Source organism: Schistosoma haematobium, chromosome 4 (genome assembly GCF_000699445.3).
Source record: "Schistosoma haematobium chromosome 4, whole genome shotgun sequence".
Taxonomy (NCBI): domain Eukaryota; kingdom Metazoa; phylum Platyhelminthes; class Trematoda; order Strigeidida; family Schistosomatidae; genus Schistosoma; species Schistosoma haematobium.
In genome coordinates this window covers 3,751,004-3,774,949 of record NC_067199.1, presented here as the reverse complement: position 1 = coordinate 3,774,949, position 23,946 = coordinate 3,751,004, and the positions used below count along the sequence as shown (strand labels likewise).

Genomic DNA, 23,946 nt, shown 5'->3' with positions numbered 1-23,946 from the left:
TTAATCTGACCATTTTTTAGCTTTATAATTTGGATATATGAATTGTAGAACGTGAATAGAATCTATCGAAAATAATATTCTTCATTCATAAATTAGTCTTGTAATATGATGGGGATATTTAAACGATTGAAATACTTTTACTTAAAGAATGCTATTTTAGAAAAAAATTTTTTTTGAGTTTAAACATTAACACCGTTGAATACCGGCTGTCTCAATGGTTTAATGGTTAAGTGTTCACTTGCAAGACTGAAGGCCCTGTGTTCGAATTCCGTGAGCGGCATCGTGGATACACATTACTGAGGAGTCCCAAAATAGGACGAAACGACCTTCCAATACTTCAATGGTTAATCTAACATCAATCAGTTCATGATCTCAATCAAAAGCAAACAAAACAAAAAAAAACACAGAACAATAAAACACTTTAACTTTTATTCACCATATTTCAATAAAATCTTCTGTACAAAGGGACAAGAAAAACTTCTAAATTAATCATCATTTGTTTGTATAATCATTTAGCATTTGGTTCTCATTAATCCTTTTTTGTTTCTATACAAATAACACAATAAGTAAATAAATAAATAGATAAATAAAATAGTAGCGAAGACAACGAATAGATAAGTTGGGAAAAATAAATAATTTTTACATATTGAATAATTGCATGTATATATATATATATATGTGTGTATTTGTGTGTAGTGTGTGTGTGTGTAAGAAGGTATGGTTTTGTGTGTGTGAAGTTGTTATCAAATAACCGAAGTAAACAGTTTTAATTAATGATGGTCATTCACTGGGTAAGTATAACAAGAACAAATATCATCCTCCTCCTCATCGTCGTCGTCGTCATCATCATTGAAAGAAGCAAATGAAATAGAAAACATTAGAATAAACACAAAAGATAAATCTAAGAACGTTAAACAGAGGAAATAAGATTATTCTATTTCTTTTCTTTCTTTCTTTCTTTATTAAAAGAGTAATTGGATTGTGTTAGTTTTCTTATTTAGAATAGAACACTGTAATGATACAAACAACTGTTCTATTGAAAACATAATCATTTGTATATAATATACAAATCAGGCTGAATTGGAATATAAAAGGACAAACAAGAAATAAATACAAACATTGTGAAGTGAATGCACAAACAATGAGTGTGTGTGTGTGTGTGAGAGAGAGTGTGTGTGTTATTGTTTTGTTGAAATCTATCATTATCCCTAATTCATTAATATTTTATTTGTTCATAAAGCCAAATCTGTACATAGGAATTGACAAAAAGAAAGATGAAAGTAAACTATGGTTTATAAAGTAGCTATTCTTATTATATGTTGGAAACAAAGTCAAAACATTTTCATACATAGAACAGTAATGATGATGATGAAGATGATGATGATTGCATAATCATTTCAGTGTATTACATCTACTTAAAACGAATTCAATCTCTTAGTAACCTACTAAAGAGAAATATTTATTATGAAATGATAAATAAATATAATATTATGATAGTCATAGAATATTCCTATCATTATTTATATCCCTAATTTTTTTAAAAAAAAAATCGACTCACGATTACGTAATATTTAAAGAATACTGTGTAACTATGAGCTCAATTTTAGAGAAGGAGGGAGGGAAAAATATCCTATGCCAAAAAATCAATAAATCAATAAACACACAACAATCAATCAATAAAATGAGTTAATAAGTAAACAAATAAATGAAAAGATTGAAAAATTGCTCATATTTATACAAAGATAAGTTTATACATTGTGAATGAAATGGTAAACTTGTCAAATAAACAAACACACACACACACATACACACACCTGACAACTAACTGAGAAATTATATAATAGATTTTCAACTAATAGAAGAATCAAATAAAATAGCCAAGCAAATAATAATAATAATAATAACTAATAGGTATTACAATAATAATGAAATTGGAATGATGATTACATCACTAATTTATGAAATTGTCATTCTGTGCCAATGTGTTTATGTGTATGTGTGTGTGTGTATGAAAAGACTGGGAAAATGTAAATACCATGTAATTACCAAATAACATGATTACTGTATATATAAGTTTAATACACTTGAGCATAAGTTGAACTAGAATGCTCTTCTGGACTTAATGATATACAAAATGTTGATGATGGAGTATTAGTTAATTCATGTTCATTTAATAACATTATTGGTCTTTGTATAAATGATTGTTTATCTAATGATAATGATGTATTCAATGATTGATTTTGATATTGTTGTTGTTGTTGTTGTGATGGTGGTGGTTGTTGTTGTTGTTGATGATGATGATGAGGAGGAGGATGATGATGATGTGGATGATTAGAACAATTATTAGAAATATTATAATGATTTTCTCTATCATTATCACTACTACAATAATTTGAGTAGTATATATTTTGTTCATTTATAGATGATTTAGGATTGTTTAATTGTACATTATTATGATGATTTGTATTAAATAGATATTCTGTTTCATTATGTTTACTAGGTGTTATTATTATTGGATTAGATTGTGGAATTTGTTTCTTTTCATTCATGTTTGGTATAGTTGAATGTGTTGTATGTGTTATTGATGATAAAGATGATGAAGATGAATATTCTATTGTTAATTCATGAGGTTTATCAGTTTTCCTTGGCGAACATTGATAATTCATCATACTATTATTATTATTATTATGATCATAAATATCATGATTATATTTTGGTGCTGGAGGTGGTGGTGATTTTGGTGGAGGTGGTATTATTTGTTTATCATTATAACAATACAAGTATCCTTCACTCTTTTCACATTTTGATGTAAATGAATTTTGATATTGTGTTGTTCCTGCCACGGTTGTTGTTGTTGTCGTCGATGCCATTGTTGTTGTTGTTGTTGTTGTCATGATCATCTTTGAATGATTTTGTTTTAAATAATTACTCATAGGTAAATGATTTGAACTAGTTGTAATTAAATTATTATCAAATTCATTTGTTACTATATCACTTGTTATTTTCTTCCATCTATAAGATTTTTCATCATCATTTGTTAAACTACTAGATGTTGCAGAATTCGATTTATTTCTTAGATCTTGTCTTTGTGATAAATCAACTAGATCATGTTGTCCTAATGAAGAAAATTGTGATCTATTACCATTTTCTTCATTATTCATATTCATATTATTATTATTATTGGCTTGACAACAAGGATTTGTATAATTTGTATATGATGATTGATTAGTTTGTAACTGTGCTTGATGTAAATTACACTTTGTATAATCAATATTTAAATTGATTTTATTATTTGTAGTTATAGAAGGTGTTAAACTTTCATCAAATTCATAAGTTAATTCACTAGGTGTATCAATATTATCATCATCATCATCATAAACTCCATTGTTTATAGTATAAAAAGTGGATATATTACAATTGTTTGTTGATGTATTATTAGTAGTATTCATTGTATTATGAATAAGAGATACAGTTGCATAAGGTGCTACAGTCAATTGTGGTATATTTTCATTACAATCATATATTGAATGAGAAGATGGTATTGTATCATTGATATGTTGTAAACTATTAATTGGTGCTATTGGTGCTATTAAAGGTAAACTAGTTAAACCAATTCGTGTAACTGCACAAAATGTTTGATCTATATTATTATATCCATTAGAAGGAATATTAGTATTTATTTGTGATTTTGGAATTATATGAGATTGATAACTTAAATAGGATGTACGTGAAGTACAATCATTTGTGAAATGAATTAATGTATTTGGTCGTTGAAGTACAAGATGATTAGATTGACTATTTGGATTCGTGATATTTTCTGCTGTAGCATATAGTCCAACATTATTTGTTTCATTTGATATATGTGGTGAACGAGTTAATGCTAAAAGTGTTGGATTAAATGAATTGATTTGAGTATCATTAGACTCTTTATTATTATATTCATTATAGGAATTATTAGTTATATTATGTAAACTTTGATTTTGAGTAGTTGAAGGATATTGACACCATCCTATATATTTCACTTTATCTACAGTTTCTAAACAATTATCATTTTCTATATTAGGTGTTTCTGATCTTAATAATGGTTCCAATTGAACATGATCTTTTTGTAAATGATGTGAACTCTTAGAAATTTTATTTTCAGTTATGGAATTATTTATACTTGTACAAGTATTATTAGATCCATCAGCTATTGAGCCACATTGTGAATTATTAGCTATGAGTACAGTACCAGCAGATTTTCTGAATCGATAACGTTGATGTCTACAACAAAATGTTATTAGAGTGACAGTAGCACACCATACTAGTAAACTGCATATAATTGTCACAATAAGCCATGGTTGATTTAGAAAATCTGCCCCTTTATCATTACTTTCTTTTCTTTCAATACTCATAAATTGTAAAAGTTTACCAGTTTGTACATCAAAACCCCAACCAACGCCTAATCCTTTTTTGCGTAAATCAGGCTTTAATTGGATAGGTGCACTTCGTACTCCGATTCCTTTACATGTAACTGCAGCCATCTGAACAAAATATATAGTTTTTCCAGTTAATCCTTTAATCAATGTCTTTTGTTCAGTATAAGATAAATTGAAACTTTGATGGTTACTTGCATCTTCGTCATATACATATATTATATAACCCATTAATAGTCCGTTCCAACTGATTACAGGCGGTGGATCCCACGAGAGTTCTATGGTTGTGTTAGATATCCACACAGCAAATATTCTATCCGGTGGTGAACTTGGGAAGCTTTCAAAAGTTAAAACTCTAAGAGTATTACTTTCTCGGCTTTCAATATTTTCCATCAAGGAGTTAGATGAATATGCTTTAACTTTGATTTCATAACATCGAAAGGCTTCAAGATCACGTAAAAGGCTAGTTTCCTGGATTGTTAGTGAGTTACGAATGTCACTATATTTCCTATCTTTTTGATATTGAGCTTTGATATCAATGGCCGTCCATGGGTCCGATGTCGCGTTATTGAATTCTTGTTCTTGCTTATTCTTAAAATTTTGTTGTAGATTTTGCATTGTTTCAAGACGAAACAGAGAATGTGAATCTATAGAAGTGGTAGATTTTATGCTACAGTACATTCTTTCCCCACTCTTCGTTGTTAGTTCAGTTGCATCTGAGTACATGCCCTCCAGTTTGTTTGAAATGCATTGCATCAAGGGGACTTCTCTGTGATAAACAGAATAACCTTTTACCATTGATAGTACAGGGAGAACTTCTGTAATGGACCAGCTAACTCGTACCCTTTTAGGTGAAAGTGGATACAATTCTCGTAGTATTAAGTTAACATCTTCAAAGGACTTCAAAGCTTCTCTGTCCGATAATTGACTCTCCTGATGACTTACAACATGTTCTTTTAGAGTTAAAACTGGACCCAGAGGAGCGCTAGCCCAACCTACTCTTCCCTCGTTCCAACGAGGTCTAATTAAAAAATAATATATAGTTTCTGGTTGTAATCCTCCTAACTGTACAGTATGAGCGTGCCAATTTTTTTCAACCACTATCCATCCATCTGTTGGTCTATCAGGTCTATAGAGCTCAACCCAATAGGTAATCTGATGAGATTTCATTGGGTTACCTTGTGTGAATTCTTGTGAGAGGAGTGGAGGGAATGGTAGATCCCAAACTAGTATGACAGTCGATGACGTCACATTAGTAGCTTTTAGGTTTTCTGGCGGAGGAAGAGGACTTTCGTTGCTAATAGATGCCGTTGCCGGTGTTCCTTCAGGTACAACATTTAAGTAAGAGGTCCAGTTAGATTGTAAAGTAAATGACACCGAACTACCATCTAAGTAAGGTTTGATAACTGAACTTGCAGTGCATGTATAATTTCCAGAATCTTCTGTTCGTAAATTTGATATCTGAAGGCTACCTCGTGGAAGCAAAGTGTAACGCTGATCATAAGGCGGGTTTGAGATGTCTATATTTTCCTTTACACCATCCTTCGTAGACCTATACCATCCAATAGACCAGTCAGATAAGTCTGAGTAAGGCAGTGTTGATGCCAAAGATCCAGGCAGGCCCCTAGTTAATCCCAGTTCGCAATCCAATGTGACTATCTCACCAACGGTTCGTGTTTGGTTTGCAGGTGGAAGTCCTATTATAGGGGACAGCCAATGAAAATTAGATGGAGAAAATTGTCTTGGTTCGTTTTCAGAAAGTGAATATACATCTTTCGATGAAACCAGCTTTTTCTTAGACAGGTTAATGACGTGCAATGTTGCACTCGTATGAATTGTATCGATAGATGAATGCGCTGTGCATTGGTATTTACCAGAATCTTTTTGTCTGACATCTCTAACTTCTAAACTTCCTTCAGGAGTTAAATAATGTTTGCCATTATGAAATTCATTTATTGTTTGGTCACCGGGAAAAATGGGTGTTTTATCCGGAAGCTCCCAATAAATTGCTGGCAATGGATGCCCCGCAGCTACACAATGAAACACTGCAGTTTCTCCTTCGTTAACTGTCAGATCATCTGGTGTGACAGAAAATGCTGGTGGTGTATCAACTATGACCGTGGCATCAGCTTCAATACCTCCAGCAGCAGTGCAAATATATGTACCAGAGTCGGAAATCTGAGCGTTTCTAATAAGGAGATAACTTTCAGTCAATTCAGCCCGATTCGGATCTATCGGTTCTTCCCCAGGGCCTCGTTTCCATTTAACAACATGATTGCCCTGGACTTTACATTTCAGCTTTATATCACGTCCTTTCTTGACCCTAATATCTACAGGTGTTTCCAGAAATCGAGTACGTGATTTAACCATAAGATAGGCTGAAGGAGAAACTTGTTCACCGGCGATATTAGATGCCACACAATTATATGTTCCACTGTCTTTAATAGTAACAGGATTTATATGCAAACTTCCGTCAATTGATATTTCAATATTAGACTTAAATTCATTTATCACAGAGATATTATTTCTAGGTTTTACTCCATTTTGTGCAGAAATCAAATTATTATTTTTTAACCAATAAACCTTAACTTCAGGTAAACCTATTGGAGGTATACATTCCATCACAACCTTATCACCTTCATGAACAGTTTTATCCACTGGTATTTGTTTAAATTGAGAACTTATATAAACTGTACCACCACGTACTGGAGGTTGACTTATTGTCCATCCAGCTGAATTTGAAGCATTACAATAAAATGAATATAATTTACCTTTTTCAGGATTAGAAATTAAAAGTTTACCATAATGTTGATTAACATGTATACCAGATGTTGTTCCACTACTTGGTACTTCATCAATAACTTGTTTACCATTAATTGCATCATACCATACAATATTAGGTTTTGGATAACCAGTAGCTTGACATGTGAATTCAAGTATACTATCTGTTGAAAATACATCTGATGGTGAATGAGTTATGATAGGTTTGATCATATTCTTTTTAGGATCTATTTCATTTCTATACACAGTTATTCCTATTCTAAACTGAATAATTAGAATTAGATATTGATATATTAAAGTCATCATTATCTGAATAAACTGCTATTGTTATTGTTTACGATCAATTATAATGGATGGATTAATGGTTCCTTGAAAATTCCAGTGTCTGAATTACTAAAAGAGAAGAACAAAAGAAGAATATATACATATCTATATTCTATGATGAAAACAAATAAAATACTTTCAACATGGTGTTGTAGTGTCGGTTACTATGTTAAGCCTATATAACTTATTCTAACTGCTGAACAAACCGATTTATCCATTCTTCTTGAGTCATATATTGACCTTGTTAATTATACACTTATCAACCTTGACTGTTTTTATATGAGCGTATGTGTGTGTATATATATCGCTTATTCTACTCATTAAATGGCTGTAGCTTATTTTTGTGTGACTATACAAATTGATTAAACCTTGATTACATGAAATTGGCTCAAATGCTTTCTCCATCGCGTATCATTTCGTTTCGCTTCGTTCTTTTGATCATCTGCCTGGACCAATGATTGTATAAAATATATGTATTCGAAAATTCATTCTCGTATTATTCACTAACGCCATTTAAGTCAATGATTATACACGAGGTTAGGTGACATGTACATTTCAATAGCAATCAGAAATGACTAAACTGGAGTCAGATATAGGGCCGCTAAAGAGTATTTTGATAAAAGGATAAAGAATATTTCTAGCTCAGATAGGATAACGTGATGGGGTTTGAAGCGAACAGTACTTTGGGTTCAAGTCTCAGAGTAAACATCAACCCTCAGATGCAGTTACATCCAGCTGATGAGTCCCAATTAAGACGAAACGTGCATCTTAGATTCCACTGCTAGCCACTATCCATTCTTTGAAAATGTTGATTTTGATTGGTTTAAAGTTTATCTAGTGAAAGGTGAAAGTTACCTTTTGAATTTTAAACACTTTATTTATTTAAAAACATAATTTCGCATATAATACCTTCTAATTATTTGACTTCCAATTTCTGTCAAACTATTCGTTTCGATTTCCACGTATGTTCATGTAAAGTTAGACTATATTTAATTCACTTACTGTCATAATATCACAGTTTACAGATTTATTAGGTCGTAATACCCTGGTACGGTCGAGAGTGTGGAGAGTCACCCCTTCCTCTCGAAATGCTCTCAAGTGGCCACGTGCATGCAACCTTTGACAGGGAAATCCTAATCACTGCCTTCTGATGGCAGGGGTGTTGTTTACAAAAATTAAGAAGACGAAAAGCGAATGTTCGGCACTTTAACCGATTTGATGGATATGGAGAATCCACAGAGGGGAGTTGGGAAACCCTGATTCAAACCAATGGTCACATGAGCTCCAGGATCCTAAGGAAACAAGTGATTTATGGACCAATTATTGGTCATGGTCTACTATGGGACTGAATTTCTTTACGTTGCTTCATTACCTTGGGTATTGGACATTTAGGTCAAAGGCTCGGGGTATGGCCCCTAATAAAACCACCTGCTTCGGTTTGGGCACCAGAGCAGTCTCCTAGCCCTCACATAAACCGAATAATTTATGTGGTACATATCTATTTGGTGCCTCCTTGTACCAATATTTATATGTAATAATGGTCAGATGAACTATTCAATGTTTCTTCATGGTTTTGATATGATAAACAGACTCAATGATTTGATTTCTAAAGTAAATTAAACAGTAAAGTTTAGCAAAAAAATCACGTGTTCAACTCAATTTGTAAATCAACCATATTTGGTTGTAGTTACCAAAATCCACTAAAATATTATGTGAAATATCATTTTTAAGAAAAGCTGAAAGTAACATTGAGAGTGCAATTAACAACAAATCGTTGTCTCTTTTAAGATGATAGTTACTAACCTTTACGCACACTCCAGTAGTCACTAATTACCTACTCAGTAACTAAACAGTTAAATTTCCTGAATAAAATCTTACTCAATAACAAGTGTCAAACACTATCAAAGTCAAAATCTTCAATACGAATGTCGAGACAGTTCTACTATACGGAGCTGAAACCTCGAGAACTACTACAACCGTAATCGAGAATGTACAAGTATTTATAAATAGTTGTCTACACAAGATGCTCAACATCCATTGGTCGGGTACCATAGGCAACAGCCTTCTCTGGGAGAAAACAAACCAGCTTCCAGCTGAAGAGGAATTTAGGACAAGACGTGGAATTGGATAGGACATACATTACAGAAATAATCAAAGTACTTCACGAGACAAACCCTAACTTGGAATCCTGAAGGGAAACAAAAGAAGGAAGGTCAAAGAACACTATGTGTCGAGAATTGAAAGTAATCATGAAAAGGATGAACGTCAACTAGAAAGAACTGCAAAAGATTGCCCAAGACAAGGTTGGATGATAAGTACTGGTGGGCGGTCTATACTTCTCCATGAGGGATAACACACGTAAGTAACTAACTAACTAACTAACTCATACTTTATTTTTTCAAAAATTGCCATGTAACTTTTCGAAAATTCCATTTCTAACATTTTCAACCATTCAATTCTAATCAAATAACATTTATCTAACATCTGGTCTGAGCCATGTTGACAGATGCAAACTACTTGGTTGGGGTCCGCTTGACTATCCTAACCATTGGTTGGAGACTCTAGGTGACGTGGCTCAGAATAGATCACAATGGTGTAGGTGCATACACTCTTTGTCTTCCCTCAAACTAGGAGATTAAAACCGCTTCATACCTTTATTTCTACGAACTAATTCTTTCTTCCTGTACTATATCCTTATATGCTATCTTTCTTCTATATATTACCACCTCTGAATTAAGTACATTTATGAATCCGGTGTTCATCCTGTTGTGCTAATGCGGTATGGCAACCTGGACCGATGCATATATATGCCTGGTCCTTCGTTATAGCTGACTGACTAACTGACTGATAAATAACATTTATAACTACTTTATATTATTTTCTTCTTTTTACATAACTTCAATGATAATGATCAGATAACACTAATTGTTGTTAAATATTTCTATTCAATTCATCCCATTCAAATTTCAACAAACTTTCATATTACCTAATATACAAGTAAAAAGAAAAAAGAAGAAAGAAAAGAAAAGCGAAAGTAAAAAGAAAAGAAAAAAAGAGAAAAGAAGAGAAAAAAGTACTTCTTTCCGCGTCATTTTCTTTTCTTATTTTATATATCATAGTAACTAATTTATCATTTAAGTTGAGACAAACCAACAACAAAAAAGATCTACAATTGAACTAAAAATGATGAACAGTTGTTCATTTAAATGATTAAGATTATTTTATGAATATTCCTTAACAGATCATTTAATACAATTAAAGAAAGATTTAAAAGAATTCAAAGACAAAAGAGAGAGAGAGAAAGAGAAGAGAAGTTCACATTGATTTGCATCAATAGAAATAAATATTACAATATAAACGTTTATATTTCAATAGTTGAGATCATGAGTCAACTGAAGTAGGATCACTATGGAAAACTTGGAAGCACTGGATGGCTGTTTCGTTCTAGCATAGGATTCCTCAGAAGTGCGCAGTTCAACCGGATCTGTTGTGAGATAGTAACTCACTGAAGATAATAGTTGATGTGTCGTTCAATTTCATGAATTGTTTAAAGATAGATAATGATATTGTTGGGTGCCGGTCGGCTCAGTGGTGTAGAGGTTAAGTGTTCACGCGCGAGACTGATAGGTCTTGGGTTCAAATCTCGTGAGGCAGGATTGTGGATACTCATTGTTGAGTAGTCCCACAGTAGGACGAAACGGCCATCGAGTGCTTCCAGGTTTTCCATGGTTGTCTAGCTTCAATTAACCGATGAATGCAACTATAAAATTACTAAAATCTCCATAAAATTCCCTTTTGATATTAATATTATTAGTCAAATCCTCAATCAATATGGCCCATCAGTCATTTTTCATGGTTCTTACTCGACTAAACAACACACGTTATAATTTCTGTGCATTATTTTTGAGAACTAGTATAATAAGTATTGGTCCCCCCACTTACTATCATAATATCATAGTTTACAGATTTATTAGGTCGTAATACCCTGGTACGGTCGAGAGTGGTGAGAGTCAGCTCTCTCCAAATACTCTCACATAGCCACATGTATACAACCACTGACAGGGAAATCCTACTCACTGCCTTCTCGCAACACGGGTGTTGTTTACGAAATTGAGAAGACAAAAGGTAAATATCCGGTGCTTCAACCAGGTTGGTGGACAAGGAGAGTTCACCCACAAGAGTCATTAGCTACTTTAATGGTGATTACTATTCTTATAATCAACCATATATTTATGTTAAAAAGTTATCTATGTACTTCTAAAACTTGTTTTCATAATAAAATGTGATATTTATGAAACAGTTGTTAATACAAAACTAGTCGATATTATTATGTTACTGACTGTAAACAGTAAGCGAATAAGAGATACTAATCATATTTTATATAAAAGGAATATACATTTTGATTGATGTTCTTATCAATACTTTTTAGTTTGTTCTTTTTTATTTTGAACCTGAACTGTTTTGTCTAGTTTTTTTCTTCCCTTAAACAGTAATGAATTCTTGATGAATTTAAGTTATCACTAGTGACTGACTTCAAGAGGCATTTCCTGAAGTTATAGTGAGAAGCCGTGACTGGTGGAGTTCAACCAGGTCTGTTGTGAGATATCAGCTCACTGAAAACAATGGTGTACGGTGGTGCAATTTCGTGGATTGGTTGAACTTAGACATTAACAGCACAGGATGCCAGCCTGCCCAGTGGTCTAATGGTTCAGTGCTCGCGCACGAGACTGCTTAGTCCTGGGTTCTAATCTCTCGGGGGGTTGGATCGTGGATGCGCACTGCTGAAGAGTCCCACGATAGAACGAAACGGCTGTGCAGTGCTTCCAGGTTTTCTATAGTGGTCTAGCTTCAATTCACTGATGATTTCAACTATTGGAATTTAAGTTAGTCGTAGTTACAGATCAAATTAAAACGGTAATTGACTACATCATTGTATGCAAAGAAATGGGATTCCTGTATTAAGGCTGAATATAAGTATATTGATAATTTATATGATAGTCTGATAGGTAATACTGTTGTTTATGTGATTCATGAGCACAAGGTATTTGTTGTGTTTTACAGATAGTTTGTTGGATCATTGATGATAAACTGAAGATTATTTATTTGAATGTTAATAGTCCTTACCATTGGTAATGTATATTTGGGTCTATAGTCAGCCTTTAATGTAAATTTATACATGATACAATTATCAGTTGAATATTTTTCATGTACCTTCTACTTCATAATCTTCATATTAGATAAACTATTTGACTAATTGTTAAAATAAAATGAGGGTTATCAAAGCAAGGACAGCATTACGACAATTGAAGAAAATATGAAACTTAAAACAACTTTCAATCAATATCAAAGTCACAATCTTCAATAAAAAAATCAATATGGTTCTACTATACGGAACTGAAATCTCAAAGACTACTACAACCATCATCAAAAATGTACAGGTACTTATAAATAGTTGTTTACGTAAGATAATATTCGTTGGGCGGATAACATCAACAACAACTTCTGTAAGAGAGAACAAACCAGCTTACAGCTAATGTGCAAATTAGGAAAAGACAATGGAAGTGAATACGACATACTTTAAAGAAATCATCAAAATGGGTCACGAGGCAAACACCAAACTTAGATTCCTGAATGGAAACTTGAAAGATTAAGGCCGAAGAATGAACTACGTCGAGCATTGGAAGCAAACATGAAAGAAGGATGAACAGCAAGCTGTAAACTATTGCCCACGACAGAGTTAGATAGAGAATACTGGTTAGTGTTTGATCTATGCTCCATCACAAGGGATAATGGGCGTAAGTAATTACGTAAGTCTGTTAAAATACAACATCATTTCAATATAAGCATCATGATATTCAAACAACTCTGTTTATAATCAGAGAGGATATTATAGTAATTTAACTGTTGAATTCACGAGTCAATTCAATGTAGACCAACATGGAAAACCTGGAAGCACTGGATAGCCGTTTCGTCTTACTCTGGGACTCTTCAGCAGTGTACATTCACAATCCCGCCTAGCGAGATTCCAACCCAGGACCAATCAGTCTCGTACGCAAACACTTTTTATCTAGACCACTGAGCCGGCCAGTAACCAATGGTTTTAATGCCTAACTTCAAACAATTCGCTGCTGAGGAGTTCCACACTAGGTCCTTCCAGATTTTCCATGATGGTCTAGCTACAATTGACTCATAAACTCAACCATTGAAATTACTACAATCTCTACAAAACCCTATCTGATCCTATGTCTATTTATATTTCATTGATTATATAATCTTTATTAAGCCTTTATCTAATTAACAATGAGTAAATATTAAACGCACTTCTCACATCGGCTCATATATATATATATATATATATATATATATATATATATATATATATATATGTGCCTATATACAAGTAGTGAGTATAGGTAAGTATATTCTTCTAAGAAATGAATATATGTCTATATTAAACATTGTTTAGATTAAATTACAGACTAATACAATTAAAATTGGGTGTGGATATAGATAATTATTATTTTGTTTATTTATTATTTAAATAAGATTTCTTTTTGTTTTTCTCTTTTTTTTCCCATTTTTTTCTTTATTTATTCAGTCTATATTTTATTCTTTGTTTTATTTAGTGTGTTTCTTTTCTCTATTTTTTTTGGTGTTTTGTTCTTCTCGTTTTTAATTCTTTAATTATTAATTAGATGTTAAATAAGTGGACTCATTAGTCTAAGGAGGAGAGAGAGAGAGAGAGGGAGAGAGAGGAGAGAGTGAGAATAAATTGAAGGGAGGTGGGGAAATAAGGAAGAATATAAAGAAAGGATAAATGAAAATCATTTTATCATAGATTTTTTGTATGTTACTTCAATGGATAATGGTTAATCACATAGTTTGAATAAACATCTGTCTATCTATAAAGAATTTATATTCAGTTTAGTTTAGAAACTAATGAATTGATAGATGAATTAGAATTGAAAATGAATGAATATTACTACTGAGGAATTTTATCAATAGGACAAAAAGGACTATCCAATGATTTCAAGTATTTCATGATGATCTAGCTTTAATTAACTAATGATCTCAACGATTGAAATTATTATAATATCTGATATTATTCAACATATGCACACTAGTGACTGGTTTCAAGAGGTATATCCTGGAGTTCTAGTGAGAAGTAGTGATGATTGGAGTTCAATCATGGCTGTTGCGAGAAGGTAACTGACTGAAGATAATTGTGGATGTGTCGTTGCATTTCGTGAATTGATTGAAGTTAGACATTAACACCGTTGGATGCTGGCCAGTCGTCTCGCGCGCGAGATTGATAGGTGCTAGGTTCGAATCTCGCGGAGGAAGGGCTGGATCGTGGATGCGTACTGCCAGTGAGGAGTCCCATACTAGGATGAGCCGGTCATCCAGTGTTTCCAGGTTTCTCACGGTGGTCCAGCTTCAAATGACTCATGATGTCAGCTAATGCAATATTATATAAGTAAAGATGAGATAGCAGAATCCAGGATGTGTATTTAACCTTTAGATCATTGATCCAACCGCTATCCAACGGTGTTAATGTCTAACTTTAACCAATCGACGAAATTAAGCCACCAACCATTATTGTCTTCGATGGGTTACTATCTCACAACAGACACGGTTGAACTCCTTTGATCATAGTTTCTCACTAGAACTCTAGGAAATACCTCTTAAACTCAATCACTAGTGAGTACATGTTGGTTTAACTTTAATCAACTCATGAATTCAACTATTCAAATTACTATAATCTCCACAAACGTCTCTTTCTTACAAAAAAAAACGCATAATAATAATAATAATAATTTGAGTGTATGCTGTGTATATTATAAACTATATCCTTATATATTATCACTTATGGTTGATATTTATATTCTCTACACTTTCATTTATCCATTTTAAGTTTTTAAGTGTGATGTTGTTGTCGTTTTCCTTTTCTAGTTATCTATCACTTACTTTTCTTTTCTTTTCTCTTCTTTTGGATTTTGGATGACAAGTAAATGTTTAATTCATAGGACTAATATTCGTTTATTCTATGTCGGAATACTATGAAGTTATTATGAATAATTCTTAACTACTCAACAACAATAAATACACTTTGCTAAACTATTGATGGAGTACATTTAGTGTACATATATGTATATATCACATATCATTATAATGTCTCATTTACATCTGATAAGGATTACAGAATATCCATGGTTAACTATACGGTACTATTAGTGACAAGTAAAAATGATTAGAATGTGTCATGTATTCTAAACAGGTTGTTAATATTTCTCAATGTATGCCAAACAAGTATATCATTGAAATAAAAATCAAAGTTAATAAGTTGGTTTAACACAGATCATCATGAAACTAGTGTGGAGAATGCTAGTCGGCGGCTTATGTTCCTTTGGAAGTAACAGGCGTTAGTAAGCATCTAGGTAAGTAAGTAAGTAAGTAAGTAAGTAAGTAAGTAAGTAAGTAAGTAAGTAAGTAAGTAAGTAAGTAAGTAAGTAAGTAAGTAAGTAAGTAAGTAAGTAAGTAAGTAAGTAAGTAAGTAAGTAAGTAAGTAAGCAAGTAAGTAAGTAAGTATCATGAAGCCTTATTTACAGATTTATGGTCGATTAGTGTTATTCATTGAGGCAACATCGAATATACAACTACGGTTAAAGTTTCGCTAACATAAGTGAAAAAAGAAGTGTCGTTATTTAGGACTCGCCACCTGGATGTACCTGCATCTGAGAGTTAGTACCGTTTGCTTCAAGTACCATCGCATTATCCACTAAGCTACTGAGTCCTGATAGCCACTTGCTTTTGCAATGGGAAGATTCAATTAAACAATACCAAGTGAATTTAAACTTCACCTCATTGAACAAGCAAGTGACTATCAAGACTTATTAGTTAAGTAGATAACGCGATGGTGTTCGAAGCAAAAGTTACTAAGTTTTAGTCGCAGATTGAACATCAACTCTGAAATCTAAGTACATCCAGTTGACGAGTCCTAAATTAGACTGAACGCGAGTCATGGATTCCATTCCTACCCACTTTCCATCTTTGCCTAAATAGAACTAATTAACTTTGAATCTGAACGTAAAATACACATAGATATTCTTCTATGAAAACAAGGAATAAGTATATTTTAACTTCTGGCTAATGAAAAAATCTATCTTAATTATTGTATTGTAAAATTATAAGAGATAATAATCTAGACAAGAATATATTAGATTATGTAATCTGTCACAAATGTGGTATAATGACAAAAAACGAACTAAACGTATCTTAACATTCTTGTATTGTGATATATATTACATAATCGTTTCCACACAACTATGATCTTTATAGTGTTGGTGATCATGACAAAACAGTAGGGAAGCAGAAATACGTTTCCAATTTTCTTCTGTGTGTTTGTGTGTGGGAGGGGGGTTTTAATCTGAACGAGTTTAGGTTATGTATTTTATGTCACATCATTCAATATATCATACAATGTTCTTTTGTCTTTTGTATATATGAAGGTATAAATGAAAACTCATCATTAAATATTACCATCAAAAAGGGAACAAACAAGAAAGAAAACGTGAAAATCAACATAGATACTTCAGTTTTTGACATGTATCTTCTATTTCTTTCTTTGACTCTTTACAAAAATAAAACATACATACAATGAATAGTATTGATGTAAAAATTGAATGATGGAAATCATTAAACTACATTATAAGATAAACCATAACTCGGAATCCTGGAGGGATGCGGAAAAGAAGAAGGCCAAAGAACAAATTATGTTGGGAAATAGAAGTCGATATGAAAAGGATGAATAACAACTGGAAAGAAGTGAAAAGAATTGTTTAGAACAGAGTTGGATAGAGAGTGGTGCTGCGCAGCCTATGCTTCTTCCCGAGGGGTAACAAACGTAAGTAAGTAAGTAAAAGTTGAATTCAATGAAATCTTCTTTCTTCCACTTAAAGTAAATTAAAAATTTATTAGGTGAGTGAGAAATCAATGAGTATTAATTCGTCGGAAATATCTTTATTATAAAACAAATTTTAATAGTTAAGATCATGAATCATTTGAAACTAGGCCACCATGGAAAACCTAGAAGCACTCGATGGCCATTTCGTCCTACTGTGGGACTACTCAGCAATGAGCATCTATGATCCCGCCTCACGAGATTTGAATCCAGAACCTATCAGTCTCGCATGCGAGCGTTTAACCTCAAAACTACTGAGCCGACCGGCATCCAATGGTGTTAATGTTTAACTTCAACTAATCTATGAAATTGATCTCAACTATTAGTATAATATGATTAAAAATAATCGGCACTGCTGTGGGGTCCCACAATAAGACGAAATGGCCGTCCAGTGCTTCTAGGTTTTCCATAATTGTCTAGCTTCAATTGATTCTGGATCTCAACTATTGAAATTACTATAATATCCGCAAAAACCCTTCTGATATGAATAAATTTAAATAAATACCAATGATAATTTAGTAATTTAAATGTATCAAGCTGATTACACAACCTGAAATTACTGTTTAGAAACTGATGTAAAGTTCTGAAATTGGATAAGACAATCATTCAATAATCCCTGAAATGTAATTGTCCTTCAGCTATCGTGAAGTTTTCAATTCTACTTGAAGTTTGTGCTGATGATGTTGTTCGGAAAGAATGATGAAAGCTCCACAATCAAACTATCTATCCCAAAGAACAAAATTCTATCAAAATCATTCAATTGTGTTACTAATCTTCTTCACTATCTCAAAATCATATAATACAGTTGAATTATACGATTACATTTATGTAGTTTCATTAGTTTAGGATGTTTGACTCAGAATGTTATTCTTCAAAGAATTGACCCTCTATTTGTTTTTGTTTTGGAAACTGTCCTTTCTAATCAACCCTAAATGAAATAAAACTATTCAATACAAAACATCTATGAGATATGTCAAACCCCTGTAAACATTCATTTACAAGTATTTATTACACCACTTCAATCGTTCCTCTATATAATATACCAATCAAACCATTACACACCCATTTAAAACATGTAATTCTAGTAAATTAACATTTTAAATGGTAGTCATTAGAATATTCGAGATGTTGTTTAACATTGGAACTGTTTCTATGCATATCATTGTCACTAATAGAATGTAGATACAAATAAGCTAAACAACAACAAAAAAATAAGCAATACTTAACTCTTAAAATAGCTATTAACATGAAATGACAAATTGTGTACGTTAAAAAAAAAGAAAATTGATTGATGTACATTGTAGTTTAGTTTTGTAGACAATAGAAGTATTTTGTAAATAAAATGAGTAACCCACCCCTTCTCCGTCCCCATCCATCCCCGCAAAAAAGAAGAAAAGTGTACTGTACACAATACTGTATACAATAATAAGAAATCACTAAATTTAGTTAAGGAGTTACCGAATTTAGTTTGATTCTATGAATAATTTTGTTCAGTTATTTGTTAACATTGTTTTACTAGTAAAGTAAATGAATATTATAGCAACTATCATCCTAAAACCAATTACGATTATGGTTAAATGTTGGTTAAACCCTTTTGATTCACTTACTTAACAAACAATTCGCATATTTCTTTGTACCATTATCATCACTAGAACACATGACAGATTCAAGTTAAAATGTTGATTGTTTAGATATCACTCGATGATTCATCCTCCTCCCCATCTATGTATGTACTCAAATCATATTACTGCACTTTTACTTTGCTTTGCTGTGCCTTTATATTATTTACTTATAAATTTACCTATGTAATAGCTCGCATACACATATACGCCTCTCTGCTTCAAATTTGCTTGATGTGCTTATAGCTTTGTGATCTGTGTTATCTGCTGACAGACTGTAGTTTCCGCTTCTTATCGCCTACTGATTTCAAACACCGTTCAGATTTATATCATAACGGTATTCGAACCGATTGATTAACGAAGAGAACTTACTACAATGTTAACGAAGACCTTTGATAAAAATTCTCTAGTCCATGGTAAGTATCTGAGAAATCTTAATGTAAATCATTTAAGCTGTGAATTCCTAACTGTATTAACCATTACATAATGAATAAACTATACTATAATTACTTTTAGTAGATATAATCCATGTTAGTATTTGATTATTCGACTTAACTTCACGATTTGTCAATAAGACTATCACTTTTAGATGAAGTAATCAGATTTAAGACAGAGCGTGTTGGATTGTGGAGCGAAATTCATTCATCTGTATGATGAAATAACATTTTATTCTTATAGCTGATATCAGTTTATTATGAAAAACCCTAACCTTCATTAGACCCTAATAAGTTGATGAATTCTATAGAGTCCCACATGCAGGGTTGTAGATGCGCACTACTGAGGAGTCCCACAATAAGACGAAACATCAGTCCAGTGCTTCCAGGTTTTTCATGATGGTCTAGTTTCAATGGACTCATGAATTCAATTATTAAAATTACTAAAATCTCCACAAAACCCCCCTTCTGATAATAAAATCAATTATCTTTTTTAAAATCTATTGGGGTGTTTTAATGTTTCTTTTTACTATTTAACTAGTTGAATGATAATGCGAAATTGTTTATAACGAAGTTTTCTTTGGGGTGGGGGGCAATTGAAATAGACTTTTTAAAATGTATTCATATAAACAAACTAACTAATTGGTCAATTGTCTTACACCCCAAGATGAATGATTCAAACTTCCAGTGATAAGTTATTACTGACAGAATGCATCTGTTGAGAGTAATACAATAATCATTGATGGCATTACATGACTGTAATAGTTTACCAAAGATCTATTTTAAAGTGGGACTAAATGGTTTCGAATATATTATACACATTATGGAACAGAATGTTAGATTCTATTCCTTATTCAATTACCTATTTTCACTCTTTATGAATAACATACTAGGACAAGAAAACTGTTTCAATTACATCTTGGTTTTTTATAATTTACTAGGTGATATCAATTCATGCTTAAGAAGTGTATATGAATTAAATAAATGTTAATCCTTCATCTACAGTCACTGATCTGGGCAGACAATCAGAGCGATGAAGAGAAGAGAGCAGAGCGAAATGACTTGCGGTAGAGGTGTGTGAATCAACTCCATTTAATCAAGCGTTAATCGATATTTTTAGTGACACAAAAGTAGGCTACAGATATGTGGTAAATGAGATACGAAGTGCACACATATACACTCATATAAAGACATTCAAGTTTGATAAGCGGGTAATTAACAAGGTCAAAAGTGACTCAAGAAGAATGAGTGAATTGACCTATGCATAAGCTAAAATAAGTTATATGGGATTAACGTAGTAACTGACACTACAAGTTTCTCATCAATATCCTAGGCTAATTTCATATTTATTTCCGTTGTAAAAAACAAATAAATAAATAGAATCAGTCTTAATCAAAATAAATGGGCTCGAATCCCACGAGGCGGGGTCGTGGATACGCAGTGCTGAGGAGTCCTACAATCGACTATTTCTTTAGATAGATAGACTTATCAAAAGCTTCATATTGAGTTCGTCAATGTCAATGTTTTGTTCAGTGTACTTGATTTACCTACTCATTAAGTCATGAAAAATTGTCGATGAGATTATAATTTATGGACGACCTTTGAGCAACACTCAAGTGACCTTGAGAGTGTTCACCTAATAACCACAACCAAATGAGGATTATGATTTACAGTTGATGGTTAAGGTTAGGAATTAGATTTAGGGTTTTCATCATGAACTGACATTAGCTATAATGCCAAAACTTTACTTGCCTAAATGGATAAGTGAATTTCGTGCCGAAATGTGAGATCTGTTACCTTATACCTTATTATTTCGTCCATTGTATTAGGAAATATACAATATTCTATTAAAGTTTATTATTCACTTTCATAAAATATAACAAACCAAATCCCAGCGGAGGAAGAAATCAGGAAGAAACGTCGTAAGTGGATAGGAGATACATTGAGGAAATCACCTAACTATGTCACAAGGCAAGTCCTCAAATGAAATCCTCAAGGCCAAAGGAAAAAAGGAAGACCAAAGAACACATTACGCTGAGAAATGGAGACAGACATGAAAAAAAATGAACAAAAATTGGACAGGACTGGAAAGGAAGGCCCAGGACAGAGTGTATTGGAGAATGCTGGTCGTTGGTCTATACTCGATTGGGGTTAACAGGCGTATGTACGTAAGTAAATTTAACACAATAGTTATTAACAACAATAGTAAGAAATATCAATATTCAACTCTATAATCTAACAATACAAAAATTCTATGGAATATTGCGTAACACAAGTTAGTTGACAATTATTTGCACTAGATGTGTGCTAGTTTATCATTCTATAGCTGAAATCCTATTGAAAACTGAGCACTATACATTGAATTGATAATAAAATAAACTATAGTAGCTCACAGTGCAATTAAGTTTGTTCACATTTAATTTGGCTAAGCTCATTTGTTAACTTATTTAACGAACATAGTCATTCGTACTATAACAACTTATCTTATATCATTGTATCTTTAGTATTTTTGCACTTGTATGAATATGTATGTTTGAGCATTGGTTACTGCCTACGCATTTATTCACGCTGCTAGCCTCACTGTTTGTCGCTTAATTGATTCAACGATTCATTCATTTCACGATATATATAAACATTTTAATCCTGTTCTCCCGCTTACTCACTGGCCCACTTGCTTTTCGGCACTACTCTTTCATGCTTGCTTAGCGTACCTGTGATTTTGGTGATCTGTGTGTGGTGTAATAATAAACTTAATCAACACTTCATATTCACCTTCTGATTAATATACCATTGTGGCATTATCTAGTGACAGTCATCAGGACGAACAGTATGCCGAAGCTTAAGGATTATGCTGAAGATCGACCACCACAAAACAACAGATTTGTCGCCAATTCAACATTAAAATTCATTTTAAACAGTTTGATTTATTTTACTTTTATGTTCACTTCCAAATGATTTCGATGATCATTCTTGACTAAACATCAATTTATCAGAAAAAAGAAATGAAAGTAAAACAACAAAAAGAAGAACATTTATTTTCCCCTTTGAAATCTATTCACTTATATATCTACCTATGTACTAATATACCTACCTGGTTGCTGTCTACTTATGAAAAATAAAATTTCCATCTCTAACAAAGGAAGTAAATCTGTGAGAGAAATAACATTTTAGTAATTTTAATAGTTGAGATCATGAGTCATTTGAAGTTAGACCACCATAGAAAACCTGAGAGCATTGGATGGTCGTTTCGTCCTATTGTAGGACGCGTCAGCGACGCGCATCCACAATCCCGCCACCCACGAGATTCAAACCCAGGATATATCATGTTACTTAATGAGTTAAACGTTTATTACTTTTGTATAAATTCCGTGTAAATTTACAATATGAAATTTTCATATTAACATCCATTCACAAATCATTTGTATTTTTGATAATTAGGAAACTTCAAAAAACCTGCATGGATTATACTAATTACATATTAATGTTTTGTATAATGAGCCATTTCATTAGTAGTTATCTTTTTTAGGATCATGATATGATCTAAGTTAGATGACGACTGAAAACCTAGAAGTACTGGATTGCCGTTTCGTCCTAGTATGGCATCCTTAAACGAAGACGAAACAGTTATCAAGTGCTTATAGGTTTTCAGTGGTGGTCTAACTTAGATCAATTCATGATTTCAATGAAATTCAACAATCTCGACAACTAAATTCTGGAGAAGATTCGTATCTCAAATGGATAGTTTTGACGGAGTTTCGTTCTGTGTGTTGGATGGTTTAATAATAATAATGATTTTATTGTTTTATTGAACAACATCAGAATAATCATGAGAAAGAAGTGAGGCATACAAATTTCTTCTTGTATAACTAACACCTTGTCCTATTGACCATTGTTTTGATCGGCCAATCTAGACACTTAACCTGCCATTGTCTGAATTATTACTTTGATTGTCTCTCGCTTTGACCTGATTTTGATCCTAGGTTTGTTCATGATTTTCCTGATTTGTTGATAGATTAGATTCATTTTGATGTGTTTTCTGACCGTTGACTGACCTGTGTGCCAAGCTTTTAAAAATTCTACTGTTCAGGATTTCGACAATGCTCCAGTCGGATTTGTTTACACAGTTGTTCACATGGGTCGTCCAATTATTGACAAATAATGGCGTTCGACCGCTAATTGGTATTTGTGTAGATGAAGATGATAAGAACGTCTAATTTGTTGGGTGTAGTGTTTTTCGCAGTTGGAACAGTTTACTTCATGGACGATGTCCTGTCTTTCTTTTTTGTGATCATATACGATGGTCTTCATAAGATTGATTGAAGTAATTTTGCTAGTTTATGTATTACACCTATTTCAAACAGAATACTAATGAGCAGATTAATAATGACATTACCATATATTTGTAAACTAAG

General features: G+C 32.6%; 1 protein-coding gene across 1 annotated transcript in view; it reads right to left on the bottom strand.

Moving 5' to 3' along the window:
* Positions 1–229: 229 nt before the first annotated feature.
* ROBO3_2 (Roundabout, axon guidance receptor) overlaps positions 230–23,946 on the bottom strand; it is a 56,560-nt gene continuing 32,843 nt past the window's right edge. The window contains exon 2 of the mRNA XM_012939452.2: positions 230–7,589. Within this exon, the coding sequence (XP_012794906.1) occupies positions 2,076–7,502 (5,427 nt within the window). The 5' untranslated portion in view covers positions 7,503–7,589 and the 3' untranslated portion in view covers positions 230–2,075. The remainder of the gene's footprint in view (positions 7,590–23,946) is intronic.